The 18,759-nt window shown below is 42.3% G+C and overlaps 1 protein-coding gene across 6 annotated transcripts in view; it reads left to right on the forward strand.

Moving 5' to 3' along the window:
* Mapk9 (mitogen-activated protein kinase 9) overlaps positions 1-18,759 on the forward strand; it is a 42,113-nt gene that overhangs the window by 17,078 nt on the left and 6,276 nt on the right. For 3 of the 6 annotated variants that reach the window (XM_057773355.1, XM_057773359.1, XM_057773357.1), the window contains exons 3-8: positions 1,151-1,280; positions 2,839-2,897; positions 4,998-5,136; positions 12,190-12,355; positions 13,933-14,004; positions 18,175-18,357. In XM_057773355.1, the coding sequence (XP_057629338.1) occupies positions 1,151-1,280; positions 2,839-2,897; positions 4,998-5,136; positions 12,190-12,355; positions 13,933-14,004; positions 18,175-18,357 (749 nt within the window). Of the gene's footprint in view, positions 1-1,150; positions 1,281-2,838; positions 2,898-4,997; positions 5,137-12,189; positions 12,356-13,520; positions 13,593-13,932; positions 14,005-18,174; positions 18,358-18,759 lie in introns of all 6 variants that reach the window. The other 3 variants (XM_057773356.1, XM_057773358.1, XM_057773360.1) reach the window with 2 other exon arrangements.

An 18,759-nucleotide genomic window follows, 5' to 3' on the forward strand; every position in this document is an offset into this window, starting at 1 on the left:
AGATCAGAAAGGTGAATCTAAGGAATACATACATACAAGCGTCCACATACACACAGACACATTAATGACTTCTCTCTCAGTAGATTTTCTTCATCATCCTATATTCATCTGAGTAGTAAATTTGCCTGTGAGCATGTGGGCTTACCTATGACTTGTATATATGCACACATATATAAATTTAACAAATGTAGTGGTTCTCCTTAGCCAGTTCTGCCATGCACAGCCTTTAACTTAAAAACCGGTTGAATTAAGTTAAAGTTGTGCAGCAGAAAGTATTATTAACAAAAAGGAGTAAAAGCAGTATTACGAAGTAGGGAGAATAAACACAGAAGCAGGGCTCGCAGGTTGTTAGCAGCCCTGGGCCCCTGTTGAGCCATCAGAAGGCTTCACACTGATGACACTGTATACTACTAGTTGAAACCTGAAAATGTGTCATCTTACCACTTTTTTAAATATCCAGTTTCTGGAGAAAACTAAATTCCGTGAAGGAATGTGAGAGCTGGAAACTGAAGCTTTAGGTTTTCTCTTACTATAAAAGGAGGCAGCGTTTCCTGCAGAATTTTATATATAGCAAATGCTTTATATTGGTACTTTGTATCCTGGGAATTTACCGTGAGCTGAGACTTGGGCTTCTGTGTCTATTTAGAGTCTTTGGCCTGGGAAAGCATAATCAGTCAAAACTTAGATTTATTAAATTCCTTCCATGAGCTCAACTGCAGAATCTGCCCTGATACTCCAAAATATACTGGCATTTTCATCAGTGATAACAGGGAAGTTTTCAATTTCTTGATATGTTTAAACTGAAAATTTCATTACTTGACCTGTGTTACATACTTTGGATTAAGTTACCTGGTTCTATGAACATGTTAATCTTAGCTAATTGATAATTCAATATACAGAGAATTGCTGAATCCTTCTAGAACTGTAGCTGAAAGGCATGGTGCCTTTGGCTGAAGGGAGACTGTTAGTCTGTCCTGCCAGCCCAGCCACTTCACTTTCCATAGGTGCATAAAGCTTGGCTGCGGGAAAACAGAAACGTTTCTCCTTGTCTGTTAATTGGCTTTGTAAGACAGTGCATCGAATGTATATTCTCTGTTGCTATTTTCAAAGGCCATTTTAATAGAATGTTTATTATATTTCCTAATTATAGTGCTGCTTTTGATACAGTTCTTGGAATAAATGTTGCTGTCAAGAAGTTAAGCCGTCCTTTCCAGAACCAAACGCACGCAAAGAGAGCTTATCGTGAACTCGTCCTCTTAAAGTGTGTCAATCATAAAAATGTAAGTTGTAGGTGCTCCTTTTGTGTGCTTTGATGTTAGCAGACTGATAGACTGTAAACTAACTCTAAGCTGAAATAAACCCTCTCTTCCCCAGGTTTGGTTACAGTGCATTTTCTTTCTATATGTTTATGGGTGTGTGTGTCTATGTGTGTGAATATTTGCATGTGTGTAGGCACACCTGTATAGGCATCTCTGCTGTGTGTGTGGCTGATGGCATGGGTCTTCATGAGTCACTCTCTACCTAGTCTGCTGAGGCAAGATGTCTCACTTGAACCTAGAGCTTGCCAATTGGGTGATAGAGCTAGCCAGCTTGCTCCAGGGTTCCATCTTCTGAGCTCTGAGATTACAGTACAGTGGGCCACCATTCCCATTGACATTTATGTGGGTGCTGGGAGTCTGAACTCAGTCTTAACTGAGCCATCTCACGAGCTCCAACAGTTCTTATTTCATCGAAAATTTCATTTTTCATGGTTGTGGCTCTATTTTTCTCTGAAACTGTTTGGTGTCTTTTAAATTTATTTATAGGTGGTTTATAAATGCATCAAAGTTATTAACCTTTTTTCATTCTTGGATTTTGCTGTGTAGCCCAGGGTAGCCTTGCACTCTGTAGCTAGACTCAAGCTCACATATTCTTTGAATGAAAAAAATGGGATGGAAATAGTTAAAGCTGGACGTGGGTGGCATGTCTTCTAAAATTACATGTGACATGCCACCCATGCCCAGCTTCAACTATTCTTTCCCCATTTTAACATTTGACTTTATATATTGCTTTAGTCATGCTAATTTTTTGTTGTTGAATTTTGTTTTGTTTCTATGTAGTTAAATTCCTAGGTTTCCTGCCATGCTTAGAAAAGATTTTATTATGCCTGAATAATAGAAATGTTTGCTCATATTCTTTACTTTATACCTTAGTGTTTTAGACTTTGTTCCAGTTTGTTTCCCAAGACTGAAAGGTGGATTCAGCTTTTTTTCCCTTCCCACAGTGTATGTAAGAGTAATTCACCTTTCTCCAGTTCATGTGAAATGACTGCGGGTGTGTACTTGAAACATGTGGTTTGCAAGTACAGAGCTTGCTACAAGGAGTGAGCAGTGAGGTCTGCTTTCAGATTGCTGCAAGGAGTGAGCAGTGAGGTCTGCTCTTTAGCCCTCTGAAGGGAACATAAGGCCATGGAGCCTCATCTTCCTGACCAGAAAGTACAAGCTCAGCATTCATATTTAAAAACTTCCAGAAAGTTGTATATAGAATTTAACTTTCCAGAGTTAGCATAGTACTTTATTTTAGTGTGTTTCCAACCATTATTTTTACTATTTTATATACATGTAAATTCCATAGTAATGATTAAGTTACTGGGGACATGAATGATTCTATTAGAGCACATCTTTCAATAGATGGTTAAGTTTTCTAATACTTTCTACTAGAATGCTTTGGTTATAGCCATAGTCATGATAAATATTGAGTTCTGCCATTACTTTTCCATTTTTTAAATACATTTTAGTATTCAACTTAATTTTGTAATCCATCTGACATATTAAAGTATAATGAATTTTCTCTTTGCAGATAATTAGCTTGTTAAATGTGTTCACACCACAAAAAACTCTAGAAGAATTTCAAGATGTGTAAGTATCTTTTGTATCAGATTGAAAATTTAGAAAGTTAGTGATTTTTATGCTTGTGAAACAGTAGACCATTTGCAAGCTCAAGACCCTAGGATACTGCCAGTGAGACTCAGTCTAAGTCTAAGGGCCACAGAATCAGGAGCCACTGGCTATGTCAGTGGTGTAGCTTTTAGCCTGAGGCTGAAAGCCTGAGAACCCAGGGAGTCGCTAGCATTTTCATTTTGATATAAGCCCTAGCATTTTGATTCCAAAACGATGGGCAAAGTCTGTCTCAGCTCTCAGAGAAGAGATTCCTCCCTTCTCTAGATTTGATCTTCCAGGGTCTTGCTCAGTTGGATAGTGTTTATACACACTGAGCACTATGCTTCCTTACTTAGTGCATTCAGGCTCACAAGATAGTTACTGCTCCAAACACCCTCCAAGACACACCTCACGTAAGACTTTACCACTGCAGTCTTCTTTGACCTTCTATGATTCACCATCGCGGGGTAGATGGAGGACAGACTCCGGTGAGGTGGTGGCATTAGGAGAAAGGCTTAGGGGAGGTGAGAAGTTTGTCCTACAGATACTGAGATGAGGTGTAATTGAGAATGAAGGAGCAGCAATGGAGCATGGCTCGTATGTGCTGCTACCAACAAGAGGCCTGTGTGGCTGGAGTGGGGAAGCACACAGGGCAGAGAGGGTGGGCTTAGAAGTGGCATGCAGATAGGAAAAGAGTCAGAATGACATTTCCAGCAGAGCAGTGATCTCACCTGACATGTTTTAAAAGAGCAATTTTTAGGGTGGGGGAGGAGTTGAGACTCCACTGTGAGAGGTAGGAACAAAAAGCCTAGTTAGTATGGGGAGACATCACAGCAATTCATGTGAGAGATTCAAGTGGGTAACAGCGTGAAGGCATGAGATTGAACACGAAAGCTATTTGAAGGTGAGGCATAGGATCTGCTGACAGCTAAATGTGAGAGGATTGGAAAGCCACACATGAAGGCTCGCAGCTGAGGTGAGGAGAGCTGTAAGAGGACTAGATGGGGCGGTGAGCAGGTAGAATCAGGAGTATAGTTTTAGACATGGACTCAAAGGTGTCTGCTGCCTATTCATGTGGAATGGTGAAGTGGTAGATGGGAAAGATCCTGGGTTGAGAAGAGAGGCCTAGATTTAAAGGCATCAAGGAGTCTGTAAGTGGTCCTTAAAGGCATGGCAGACTGGGTATCACCAAGAAGAAGTGTTGTGAGAGGAGAGGCAGCATCTTATTACAGCCACCTCACAGGAAGAAGTAGTTGGTTGCAGAAACATTGACCTTGGGGGTCTCTGCAAATGTAGAAGCCATCAGTTTTAGCAGAGAATTGGCATAGGCCACGTCAGAATGGCATGACACACAGTGGGAGGAGAATTAGAGATGATGTGTCTAAGGACCTCTTTGGTCAGGGCTATGCTTTCACAGTGAGCCAAAAACATGTGCTGACTGTGGTCCATGAGCTCGAAAGTTTTCTGTTTATTATTGTATGTTCAGTCTTAAAGAACACATTTCAGCCAGGTGATGGTGGAGAATACCCTTGATCCCAGCACTCAGGTGGCAGTTTGAGGGCAGCCTGTCTACAGAGTGAGTTTCCAAGACAGCCAGGGCTACACAGAGAAACTCTTGTCTCCAAACAAACAAACAAAAATTCATTTTTTGAGCAGTCCAGATACATAAAGAACCTGAGCAGAAAGTTCAGAGTTCCCATTTACTCCTATGTAGTAGAATTTCACATCAGCAGCCCTACCAGAATCATGTGTTGTTAAAGATCAAGGAATCTATAGCAGCACAGTGTAGATAATGGAAGGATGATCAAATAGAAGGTAGGTGGATGGATAGACAGTTTGTGTAAGATTGTTTCTGTGATATCAAAATTGTTTCATTTATAATTTCAAAGAAAGACATTGGGTAAGTTAGCTGTTTGTGTGTTCATTGGGAAATTTTACAAAGTGAAACACCTTGTGTTTTTACTTCTGCTGTGCAGTAATTATATCCCGTTACTACTGTCTCATAGTAATTGTGGTCTAACAATCATGAAGGGATTTAAAAATATTAATGAATATGGTTGGTCTCTTTTGAATATTCAGGTACTTGGTTATGGAATTAATGGATGCTAACTTATGTCAGGTTATTCATATGGAACTGGATCACGAAAGAATGTCATACCTTCTCTACCAGATGCTCTGTGGCATTAAGCATCTACATTCAGCGGGTATAATTCACAGAGTAAGTAAGCACATAATAACTTCATTTTAAAAATAATCACCATTTGTTGTCACAGTCATCTAATTAACAAAAGAACTTAATATTTTTGTGTGAAAGTGTGAGTGTGTGTGTAGTGTATGTGCATGTGTGTGAGCGCACACTTATTTGCATGTGTTTAGAGGCCAGAGAAGGATATCAGGTGTTCAGTCTTGGCCTTATTTCTTGGAGGGAGGTTGGTGGCCAGCAAGCCCAGGGATTCTCCTGATTCCACTTCTCCCAGCCCCATAGTTCTGGACTTACATTACATCTATTATAACATCGAGCCTTATATGGGGGCACTGGGGATTTGAACTCTGGTCCCCATGCTTTATAAAAGCAATCTTACCCATCAATGCATCTCCCCATTCCTAAGAACTTTTTTTCTTAAATTTGGTACTTTGAAAATGCAAGTTAAGCTATGGAACATACTGTTTAAAACACTGTTCAGACCAACTCTATTTTGCCCAAGCCCCATATACTTCAGCCACTACAGACACAGAGACGGGGAGCCACCCTATCACAGAACAATTTCGGTTTTCTGTTTAACTTTTCACTTTGTGGTAACTTAAAACTTAGAGAAAAACTACAAGAATAGGAGAGAACTCCAAAAACCAATGACCCCATGTTAAACTATTGTTAATATTCTTGCCATATTTGAAACTTCCTTTTTAATGAGCAAGAAAATTAGATATGGGGCAGGAGAAAGCCAATGACAAAGAACAGTAATGATGTTGTTACTGTCAAAACTTGAAATGTAAAAGCCAGAGAGATAATGTGGTTGATACTCTGAGCTAGTTTTATAAGTTTTTGGGTTTTTTTTTTTTTTTAAATTTGTACTGCTGTATGGTAGAATTTTAAAAATACTTGGTACTAGAGACCTGGCTCAGAGGTTAAGAGGACTTGTTGCCCTTCCAGAGAACTTAACTTTGGTTCCCAGAACCCAGGTCAGACAGACAGTTAGCAGCTGTCTGCTCTAGAGGATCTGAGACCCATTTTTGGCCTCCAGGGCTCCTGCACACGTGTGTACAGACTCCCCACATGAATGTATCACTAAAAATAATTTTAAAATATACTCAACATGTTGCATGAGACAAGGAGCAGAGACCATAAGTGGGATTTTCCTGGGAAGATCACAGCTTTCTCTTAACTGCTTCTAGGCTTCTTTTGCATAGACTGCCTCTAGACTTTTTGTTCCAACAGTAAGAAGTCTTCTTCTGCAGAGAAACCACAATGAGATACAGAAACAGCATTGGGCAGAATTCTTTCTGATCAGTTAGGCACCAAGAAAGGTTGGGTTTAGCACAGGCCACTCAACAGAAGCCTCCCAGGGTGTATCCCCATGCCTGCCCTCCCACCTGGGAAGGCAGAGACCTGAGCCTCCCTGCATACTGTGTCCAAAGGCCTACGTTGAGGTCAGCATTTCACTCCCTTGTGCACGTCATGTCCACAACCAAGTTGTTATTCAAAGTGTAGCCTTTGCTGCCACCAAGTGGTCTTTCCAAGTGATAGACATTATGATGGCAAAGTTCACTTTTAAAATAGTAACTAAAACATTTCCAGTGAACCATTTTATTTCTAGAAAATTCCCCCAGACCTCTAAATAACTGAAGGTGTCCTTTTCAGTTTTATTTAAGATACTGAATTTTCCACCAACAATGTGATGCTTATAGAGTACAATCCTGTTTTCTTGTACAGAAGGCATTTTTCAAAAATGCCCTCATTTTTATTTTATGTGTATGGATATTTTGAACCGCATGCATGAGTGGAGACCATGAAAAGGCACCAGGTCTCCTGGAACTAGAGTTATAAATGGTTATGAGCTGCCGTGTGTCAGGTACCAAAACATGGTCCTTTGGAAGAGCAAGCAGTAAGTGCTCTTAATCACTGAGCCATCTCTCCATCCACCCACCTCCCAAGGGTATTCTTAATGTCTCTTAAATATATTGCCTCTGTGTGGTGCTGAGGATGGAACCTAGGATCCTGTTCAAATGAGGCATAGACTGAACTATATTTTCAGCCCTCTAAATACACCTTAAATGAAATGTATGCTTTATGATAATTTCCCAGATTTACAAGCTGTATTAATTTTTGGAGGGGAAATGTTTTCCCTTACTTGTTTCTCCCCCTGAAATCAGAGGTAAGGGCAGGCAGAATGTCCCCAGTTCCTGGAGATTTCATGAGACTGTGACATGTACTTACCTTTTCGTGGAATATTTGGTCCTTTAACTGAGGGAAAGCATTCCTGCCTACAAGCAGGCGAAACGGGGTCCAAAGAAGTATATATTTTGCTTAGCACAGTGTTTGGAGCCCATGGCGACCTGAGAAAATGTTCTATGGTCACCTTGTTCCTTGCCCAATACCTCCACCATATCTTACAAGTTCCTTCTGGATCCCTTGTACACTCCTGCCTCATATACTCACTTCTGTGTCTACTCGGGAAAGGTATGAGCTGCCACTGAGGAGATGTTTCAGATATACGAGTATGTTGACAACCAGCACTGAAACCAGTGTTGATTTTAAACGTACAGGTTCACTAAACTGGATGACAGGCCTCGGGTGAGGAGCCCAGGTTAGCTTCAGAGTGCCAACTGTCCAGTGTACGCGGTGCTGGCCCCTCCTCTAAACAGCATCTCACGCAGAGATACATACCTTCAGTTTTGTTGTTAAATTGATTTGTCACACACCTGAAATGCCAGAACTCAGGTGTTAAGACAGGCGAGTCATAAGTTCAGGGACAGCTTAAGCCATATAGCAAGATTCTGTCTTGAAGAAACAAAAATGGTTCCACGATAAACAGAAATTTTACTTTTTGAAAGTTTTTAGAATGAAACATGGCAAAAGGTGAAGTTTTATCCCTCACCCTTACTACTTTTACTTTATAATTCACAAACTTTGGAAAAATGAAAGCCTCTGCCAGCCCTGCAGCCCCTGGAGATGGCCCACAGTAGCAGCCTGCACCTCCTTTCAGCTTTCTGCAGATGCTTCTCTGTCCACCTGCACCAGTTGCCTGCACACATGTCCGTCATTGGCTGACAGGTTTCAGAGTGGAATCCTCTTGACCAGATTGGCTAGTTTGCATTTGTACTTTCATCAAAGATCAAATAGCTATATAAAAATTCATGAAAACTGGATCCCTTCTTCTCCTTGCTTCTATTTCCATCTTCCTTTAGAAGTGTTTCATATTTTTTTGTTTTGTTTTGGATGTGGTGCCAGAGATGGAACTGGAGCCTTATGCATGCTAAGTAAGCACTTCACCGCTGAGCTATATAACCAGCCCAAGTTTTAGTTCTTTTCCTGGATTCCATATTCAATGAATTCATTTCCATATCTCAGTGTGTTTAGATCTCGCTGGCCCTTTTCAGTTTGGGACATAAGATAGTGATGTAGTCCTCGTCCAATAACCCAGCCTCATTCCTGTAACTGTTTCTTCCCCGGCCCTTCCACTTTGGTTAGAATTTGACTCTGTTTGAGTCCGTGGTATTTTATATCCTCATAATCATATGAAAGTTTTTCAAAGCTGAGCTTTATATAATACTTTGATTATATTTTTCCCCTTCAGTATTTTGTTCCTGGAGTTAATAGTTATTTGTCCGAGTTGTGTGTTTGCCTGTTTTAAGGGGGTTAGGACTATATGTTATATGTGTCCTCGTGTTATTCATGTTCATGTGTTTGGGGATGTGCGTCTGTCTGTCTGTAGAGGCTCAGAGGTCCACCTGAGGTATGGTTCCTCAGGAACTGCCCGTCTTGTTTTTTGAGTCTCACTAGGATGAGCCCCAGAGATCTGGCTCTTTACTTCCCAGTGCTGGATTACAAATATTCACTGTCATATCAGATTTTTACACGGTGCTGTGGATCAAACTCAGAACCTCATGCTTGCACAAAGAGCACTTTACCAGCTGAGCCACCTGACCAGCCTGAGACTGTGTGTTCTTATTACTCTTAGAACCCTACATTTTCTACCACATTGTGAACACACCCAGATGCATCTCAGTCAGTGCTGGATCTTCAGGCTTGCTTCCTTCTGGACTACTGCCCAAATACCTAATGCAGGGGTGCCCCTGAGTCTCTCCTAATACTTTTTTTCCACTTCCCTCCCATGTTGGATTCCATACTTCCTGACCCTCATTCTCTCTTTCTCTCTGTTTTCTCCCTTCTTTGGGTGGACTGTGTCTTCCAATAACTGTTTTAAATACTATGTTGGGAACCATCAAGATGATTCAGTGAGTAAAGGTAGCTTCCATCAACCTGATGACCCAGGTTCAGTCTCCAGAGACACACATGGTAGAATGGGAGAACTGACTCCTGTAAATTAACCTCTGATTTCCACATGTGTGCCATAACATGTATGCTCTCTCGCTCTCTCTCGCTCTCTCTCTCTCTCTCTCTCTCACACACACACACACACACACACACACAAAGTATGCAGGAGGGAAAGTGAGGCCGCAGATTTTTTCTATCAGAGATTAATAGTGTGGGTAAGATGTGGGTTCTTAGTTACACATCAGTCACCTGCAGTAGTGGACATGGTACCCACAGTGAGGTATTGTAAGCATCTCCGGAGCTTTCTCATGCTCTTTTTATTGCTTCTTTGTAAGTATCCTGCATTCATCTTTGGAAACTTTAAGACAGTTTTTTTTTTTTGGGTTTTTCGAGACAGGGTTTCTCTGTGGCTTTGGAGCCTGTCCTGGAACTAGCTCTTGTAGACCAGGCTGGTCTCGAACTCACAGAGATCCGCCTACCTCTGCCTCCCAAGTGCTGGGATTAAAGGCGTGCGCCACCACCGCCCGGCTAAGACAGTTTTTGTACTGTTTCTCAGTATGGACCTTTCCTTACTAACTGCACCGAGCATGTGGCTCTTCAGTCTGGGAAGCACATGCTGTCGACACCTAAGAAATCTGACTTTCTTCAGTCTTTACTTATTCTTTCTCAGAAACATTTTAGCCAGCACATCTCTGTTAACATTGTTAAGTTCCTTTTAGTGGTGCTTGTGCTTGTTGCCTTTGTGCTCTGTCATCTCTGAGTGTAAAAATTTTTGAAGTATTTTATTATTCAGTGCATTGATTTTCTTCTTCTCTGAGTTCCCTTTTAATTTGTTTAGTCCTATACAAAGCTTTACACAAATGTCTGCATATCTTTGCCTCTAATAACAAGCAACCTGGACATTGGTTCTTTGACCTGTGAGGTAAGAGCTACAAATATGGGGAAAGCCAGAGAGACACCTGAAGCTACCTTATTAGCACACAGCTCAAGAGAATCGCTGCACCCTGTGAGTGTAGAGACAGAATGATGTTATCAATACCACCATTAAAGTCTCAAGGATGCAGGAATCGGGGTCCTTCTAATGACTCAGTATTATTCACTTCTCTGGTCCTTGAAGACACTACACGGATCCTGGAGGATGGCTGTGACCACTACATATGGTTGCAGTTTCTGTCCTGGCTCAGTAGATACAAAAGTGGAGTAGTGGAGTAGTGAGACCTTGGGGATGGCATGTCAATTATGCCTATACATTCCTCCTGCTGATTGCAAGCAGGGGTGAGAAACCATTCCCACTTGTATGGGATAGACGGTGATGCTCTCTTGCAGTTTCCCCAGGTCTATGTTAACTCTCCATCTCTACCCTAACATCTGAGGGGATTTGGTGCAGACTCCAGTTACTCCCTGGCCTTCACCAAACTTCCCCAAGTAGAGGAGGTGTGTACTTAGGGTCTTCCAGCTCAGCACACCTAGAATTCGTATGCAGTCATCCTCAAGGTTTCTATGCATTCCCATTTCTCACTATGCTGCCTCCTGAATAATAGGCTTGTTACCTCTGAGCAAGGACCAAGGAAGCCAGACAGTAAACAAGCAATAGGGGTGGTTAAGCCAGGGTTTCTCTCTCTCTCTCTCTCTCTCTCTCTCTCTCTCTCTCTCTCTCTCTCTCTCTTTCTCTCTCTCCCTCTCTCCCCCTGTCTCTCTGTCTCTCTCTCATACACACACACAGCTTTTCTGTTCTTTCCTATTTTGGGTCTTTCTGTTAGCCACCCCTGTGGTGGCCCTGTTGTACTAACCATTCCCATGACCCTCTGCAGGTCTAGCATGACCTGTGGGTCAACTATCCTACTATCTTATGTTTTTTTATTTTCTGTGTTTTGGATGGTCCTCAAGATTTGAAGGGGCAGAACTGTCTTGATTCTGCCACCTTGGCATTGAAAATATGTCTTTCAAGTCACTAGATAGTTGAGTTTTGAGATGCTGACTGTTTGTATTGTGAAGGCTGTGGGTGTGGGGAGAGCTGAGGAACCTCAGTGACCTTTTCACTTCTTTGGCAGGCATCAGTTGCCTCTCACACAGCAGAGAGCACGAGGTGTCCTGACACATCCAGAGCTGTGTTTTTATTATCCTAGTTGTCCAGCAGATGGCAGTGAAGTGGAAAGCTAGTCCCATCACTATAGTTTTTAGACTAGGGGCTGTTTTCCCATTCTTTAAGGCTCCTTTGACAGATGAAGGCTTTTACTGTTGAATGCTATATTTGTTTGTCTTTGTTAGAAGCAGTGCTGTTGCAACCATCCTTGTTCATGCAGCCTAGATGCCAAGGACTGCTACCCAAAGTACCAACATACCCTTGGGTTCTACATCCATGGATTCAGCTGACTGCAGATCAAAAGTATTTGGAAAACAAAAGTTTCATCTGTACTGAACACATACAGACGTTTTTGTGTCTAATTATCCCTAAACAATAACATTGTTTTAGGTATTATAGTCATTTAGAAATGAGTTAAGAGGATCCCAGAGGCTGTGTGTAGGTTATGTGCAAATGTCACCCCACGATGATAAGAGACTCACAGGCTCTCAGGTTTTGAGCAAAGAAGCAAGTGGTAGTGAGAGGCCATCTGATTTGTTTGGAGGCGGAGTCTCGCTTCCCAGTGATGCCATTCTACCTCCCTCCTTCCCATTCTCCCATGCTTGAGTAGCTGCTCACAACCCCTTGCTGGTATAAATGGTGTCTTTAGTATGCTGTGATTCATGTAAATAGCTAAGCTATTTGTCTTCTAGGATTTGAAGCCTAGCAACATTGTAGTAAAATCAGACTGTACTCTCAAGATCCTTGACTTTGGCCTGGCGCGGACAGCCTGCACCAATTTTATGATGACTCCCTATGTAGTGACTCGCTACTATCGCGCTCCAGAAGTCATCCTGGGCATGGGCTACAAAGAGAATGGTAAGTCCAGTAGGACTACAGGCACTAAACAGTGAAGTAGTGCTCTCGCCTGCACTCACGGGCCATGTGAGATGCAGGGTGAGCACTGTGCTGTATGTAGATGCCTGTAATCTACAGATAAGAAATCATTTATTTTGTATTTCCATTTGTCAAAATCTCCCCCCCCCCCAACTCTAGCTGTCCTCAAACTCATAGAACTCTGCCTGCCTCTGCCTCCTGAATGCTGGAGTTAAAGGCTGCTACTATGCTGGTCTTGAAATATTTTACTTGTGATTAGAGTAGCGTGTGCTCACAGAAGTGCAGTGCTGAGTGTGCAGCACACCCACATGGCCTGCAACCCTAGGACCTGTGTCCCCTGGTCGCCAACATTGTAGACTGAGTTTACTGCTTCCTCTTTTTTTTTTTTTTTTTTTTTTTTAGCCTTAATGTGAATGGAATAATGATCTGTGTTTTCTTTCTTGTGAAGCTGATGTTTTTGACATCAAAACTTCCCTTGCTCTTGCAGTGTCAACTAAATATAAGCGAAACTTCTTTTAACAAGTGTGTGTGATTATAACATAATAAAGAGTAACAGAAAGAACAACAGTGGAAACTCATTGAAGTCTTTTGAGATAAGTTTGGCTGTGAGTTTATGTAGATACTTTGTAGCCTGCTCTGAGAGGCACAGTGCTCTTGAGTAGCTGCCTGTGTTTAGCTCTCCCTTCCATGGCTGAGGCACAAGATTCAGCCAAGCCCCATGCTTGGCCCCAACTAGGACAGACACCATAGAACCCTCTTCAAGCAGGTCCTTGCCCTGAGTCCAGCCTTTCCTTATTGGCTGCTGCCTTTCTCTTGTGGCAGTTTAGAAAATGATCATTCAGAGCCGGGCGGTGGTGGCGCACGCCTTTAATTCCAGCACTCGGGAGGCAGAGGCAGGCGGATCTCTGTGAGTTCGAGGCCAGCCTGGTCTACAAAGGGAGTTCCAGGACAGGCTCCAAAGCTACAGAGAAACGCTGTCTCGAAAAACCAAAAAAAAAAAAAAAAAAAATCATTCAGATTTGGTGTTAGCATTTTACAGAAGTTCCACCTGATGAGTGTTTACTGGGGCTACCCATGTTTGGGAGGTGGTTTAGAAACAGAGATGCAAGGCTCTCTGGCTGTTTTTTAACCACCTGGTATTTGGTAGTGGACATCTGGTCTGTCGGGTGCATCATGGCAGAAATGGTCCTCCACAAAGTCCTGTTCCCAGGAAGAGACTGTATCCTTCACAAGGAGAGACCAAACCTCAGCCATGGGGGCTGGGGTGGGCTGGGGGATGTGGCCCTGAGAATTTCATGTTCATTGGCACTTTCTGTGTCTGTTTTTTTGTTTGTTTGTTCCTTTTTTGGTTTTGTTTTTAAGCTGTAAAGTATTGGCACTAAAAGCACAGATTGCTGCACACTGAAGGCTAGAGATGAGCAATCATCATACTGTGTAAAAGTTCACCTTAGCGCCACTTACTTTCCATGTGTGTGTCTACTACACTGTTAGAATTCCTTTTCCTCACTTTTGTTTTGTTCATGACACTTCATAATTTTATCATTTCATTTTATTTTCAGTTGATATCTGGTCAGTGGGTTGCATCATGGGAGAGCTGGTGAAAGGTTGTGTGATATTCCAAGGCACTGACCGTATCCTTCCCCAAGACCTTGACCCTGGCCATGATTTCCATGCCAAGGGCAGCATGGTTGCGCCTACTTACTGAACGCTCAGAAGGAACTGTCGGGATGCAGACTGCGTTCTCAGGGGGCCTTTGTTACATTTGTTAAATCAGTCTCACAGACCAGGTGGTTCAGTTCTGCATTTTCTTCTTTTCACTCAAATACCTGTGACAGTTTTGTAAAGACTTAGAGTTAAGCTAAAGCAGCCATATTAGCTCTTTATCAAAATAGCTGAATGTGTAAAATTATTTATCTTTGATAAATATATTCTGGTATTTAAGTGGAAATACTATTTTATAAATTAGTTCATTCCATTAACTGGAAGAGGTGCATTCTAAATTAAATATGCTAACATGCATGTGTTATTTAAGTCATATATGATTTTGTTAGTTACTGGTATGATATCAGAGCTGCAGAAGACTATGCAGACTTAGGTGAAATGGTTAGTTGAAAATTATGTCAGGATCAATATATCACACTTTGACATTTGTTGCTTTGTTGACATTTTATAGACATTTCTCAAGACTCCAGGTAGCAGGGTATCTGTGACACACTGGGGAAGGTAAATTTAAACACACAAGATGACTCATGCTGTGGTCAGCAAGTCGGATGGCGTGGAGGGTAAAGGGAGCAGACAGCACAGCGGCGCTAGCTCTCTCCCTTGTGCGTTCTTCCATCTGCCACGCTCTTTACGCTAGCGTGCGTCTTCATGTGTGCCTTTCCATTTGTGTTCTAACCCTCATATTTTCATTGGCCTTTGATATTGTGTTTGTTGTGAAAGCTTGTAGTGACTTCTGTCTGGTAGCGGACCCATAGTTCAAGGGAACAGGCTCTGCAGTCAGGGTTCGGAGTGTGTCTGCTTCACAAAAAGTGCTTTTGTTTTTAAAATCTCATGAAGACAACATGCTTAAAATATGAATTCCTCACAAAATGTGCTTAAGATGAAATACTTTATTCCACTCATTTTATATTTATTGTCCTTTACATTTTCCTCATGATAAGTTATAAAATATGCAAAATTAGATATAGCATTTTATTTTGCTCTAATAATTTCTCTGGCATTTTCCCCATAACTTTACCTTGGATTTATCTGTTCCAAGTTATATTTAAGTCTTTATTTTTCAAGTAAAATCAACTAAGGAAAGTCGAGGTATTCTGAAGCCAGTGACTTAGGAATACCATGTGGACTTGTGAAGGGGGCTTACTGTGATGGGCTACAAGTGGCAGTTAAGATTAAATTTGTGCCAGTTCTTACTTGTTTTCTACATTTTTTTTTTTCCATTAAGAATTACTTTTCCTGCTGGGCGGTGGTGGCACATGCCTTTAATCCCAGAACTTGAGAGGCTGAGCCAGGTGGGTCTCTGTAAGTTTAAGGTCAGCCTGGTCTAAATTCCAGGACAGCCAGGGCTACACAGAAAAACCAAAAACCAAAACAAAAACAAAAACAAAAAAAATTAAAAATACTTTATGTATATGTTACAAGAGCTGATGTTTTATATATAAGGACACCAAAAGTACTTTAAAGTAACACAGAAATTAATATCATTTTCTAAAGGAAGTTTTGCTCACTTTTTCAAAGATTAGGTTGAAAATTTGGTGATATAGAAACTCCAGAAACCAAATTGAGATTCTCTAGAGGTTTGCCTTGATGCTGGCGGAAAAGTAGCTGCTGTCCTTACTGTGGCTTCTGAGAATGAAAACTCTGAGCCTGCCTACCTGAAGCCCAAGTTCAGACGATTCCCCATGCACCTGTGCATCCTGGGTGTAGTGACAGCAGCGGCTGCGTTCCTGCCCAGCTCCCGGCTGCCTGGCTAGCTTAGCCCCCGAAATAACAACACACAAATTGTATTCTTTTAAACTCTGTTTGGCCCATTAGTTTCAGCCTCTTAATGGCTAATTCTCACATCTTGATTAACCCATTTTTAATAATCTGTGTAGCACCACGAAGTGGTGTCTTACTGGGAAAGATTCAACATGTCTGACCTGGGGGCTGGCTCCATCACATCTCGGGTTGGAGAATCGTGGCAACTAACTCGCTTCCCTTCTTCCCAGCATTCTGTTCTGTCTACTCCACCCACCTATAAGGACTGGCCTATCAAATGGGCAAGGCAGTTTCTTTATTAACCAATGAAATCAACACAAAAAAGAAGACCCTCCCACATCACTGGAGAAACTCAGGGCCATAGCTTCCTGTTTTTTTAAATGAAAGACGTGTGTTCCATCTACCCAGAACGTCCACCATGGTTTCCCAGGTAAACTCCACTCCCACCCCATGCTGCCTCCCTGCCGCCTATCAAAATGGTCCTGTAGCACTAATCCAGATATACAGATATTGAGCACCTGCCCATTTCTAGGTGTTTCATCCAAGTGAGGGTATAAAAGTCTCACTGCCAAGTTGACTGGAGGACAGTAACAGCAGGAGACACTGCAGAGGCTGTTTGACACCCAGAATGAGATGGTGGGGGCTCTGGAGTCTGCTCTGAGGGTATGACCTTCAAATGACTTTGTGGACTCATATCTAATATATCAAGTGTGCAATTCAAGGCAAAGATTTGGAATGAAGAAAGGAATGTGGAAATCATTGGTCTGTTGGTAGCACTGAAACCTTGAGCTGGCGCTAAGCATTGAAGAGGTGAACAAAGGGTCAGGGACTAAGGAAAAGGAGAAAGGACTCAGAACTGACCCTTGGGTGTAGTGCTTGCCCCTGGCAACCTAATAGTTCTGAAGATGGCTGGAGGGAAGCCTGATGAGAGGATGTTAGGAGAGGACGAGGAGCGAGAATTAGGCACAGGTATCAGTATCAGCCTAGGGTGTCACAGGAAAGAGAGCATCATGTATGAATGATGACAGAAGGTTCCAGTAGAGATCTTGTTGGGAGTGGGGCCTCAAGAAATAAGAGACATTTGTCCTTCAGTAGGTGAGAAGGAGGTAGGTGGGCTTGGCTTTTAGCCAGAAGCCCAGATGGTTCCCAGTGGTAAGTGGCACAGAGATATGGGGGTGGGGGCATCACGTCACTCTTAGGATTAGTCTTCATAGTGAGGAATGAGTATGAAGAAGAGGTGTTAAAAGTATACGGGGAGAAGGATAACATGAGCCAGGTTTCCTGGTTTTGGCCAAGCAACTAAATAAAATATGTGCACAATCGCAGTTTGTCAAAGTGTGTGAAAAGAGAAGGAGAGCGCTCAGGATTTGACCTTCTGAACCCATTTCCTGAGTAGGTCCTCCACAGGAACACTGGAAGACTGCGTTTGTGTGATGTTCCAATGGTATAAGTGCATGTTCTGAGGAAGCCTGTCTTTCCAAACTCCTGCTCATGTGATTTCATAGCTTGCATTGTCTCATGTGACTGTTTACAGCTTCAGCGTCACTTTCCACAAACATTGTCCCAGTCACCCTAAGCCTCATAAGCACTCTGAGAGCTAGTTAGTGCTGGTGTCACCTGCATGTACCAGTGAGGAAGTGCTCCTGAGGAGCACTGACTCCAGCGACCTTGAGAGGAGGGTAGTGCACACTGACTCTGAAACCACACCTCACTAGATGCTGAGGGGCTGGGCTGGTGCCAGGTGAGACAGAATGGCCTCTGAAAGCATCATTGTCTAAGGTGCTTTCAGGATGGAGTGTGGTCTGCGGGAAAGGCCAGAGCCTGGGCCCCTGCCCCTTCCCTCGCCATGCTTCCCTTGGTCAGCCTGTCTCACAGGCTCTGCTGCCCAGCTGTGAGAGAGGCCAGATGGTCTCTTCAGTTTTTCTCTCCTTTAGAGACCTGTGAGTCTAAGGGAGCGTTAGTATGAAAATTGATTTCAGTTTGCTTATGTAATATTTATTTCATTTTTACCATTTATATCATAGGCTGAATCATTTTTGTCATAATTTTATTTTGAATTATAACAGAAAACATATAGATTATGTTGATTTAATGAACCATGATCATAGTTTTTAAGATGCAGAGAGTAAGAGTTTTAGTTAAGTAATTTAGAAACTCAAACCTCATTTAAATATTATTCTAAAATATTTTTGCTAATCCTGTGGGGTGGCCTAGTTACTTGTCCACAGATATGAATATAATTTTCCTTTGCATGATGGTACTGTATGTATTTTGACTATGAAGCATTTCAGTTGTATTTTCCTCAAGAGAATCCTTAGATATTGATCAATGGAATAAAGTTATTGAACAGCTAGGAACACCATCTGCAGAGTTCATGAAGAAACTTCAGCCAACCGTGAGGAATTATGTGGAAAACAGGCCAAAATACCCTGGAATCAAATTTGAAGAGCTTTTTCCAGATTGGATATTTCCATCAGAATCTGAACGAGACAAAATAAAAAGTAAGGCATTCTTTTATACTACACTTGTCTCTCTACCATTTGAACTGTGGGCGCTTGACAGTCCTTACGTCTGTGGGTGCTGTGACGATCCTTATGTCTGTGGGTGCTGTGACGATCCTTACGTCTCTGGGTACTGTGACGATCCTTACGTCTGTGGGTGCTGTGAGGGTCCTTACGTCTGTGGGTGCTGTGACGATCCTTACGTCTGTGGGTACTGTGACGATTCTTACGTCTGTGGGTGCTGTGAGGGTCCTTACATCAGCACACAGTGCTCATGGCACTTCATGTCCGCACCCTGGCAGCACCATAATGAGAGAGGCTTTTGCCGTCTTCTCTGCTGTGGCTTCCTAGCTTCAGGTCGTCTGAACACTGTTCTGAGGTTGCCACCTGGAGCGCCTCTAC

The sequence above is a fragment of the Chionomys nivalis genome, chromosome 7 (assembly GCF_950005125.1).
Source record: "Chionomys nivalis chromosome 7, mChiNiv1.1, whole genome shotgun sequence".
NCBI classification, from domain to species: domain Eukaryota; kingdom Metazoa; phylum Chordata; class Mammalia; order Rodentia; family Cricetidae; genus Chionomys; species Chionomys nivalis.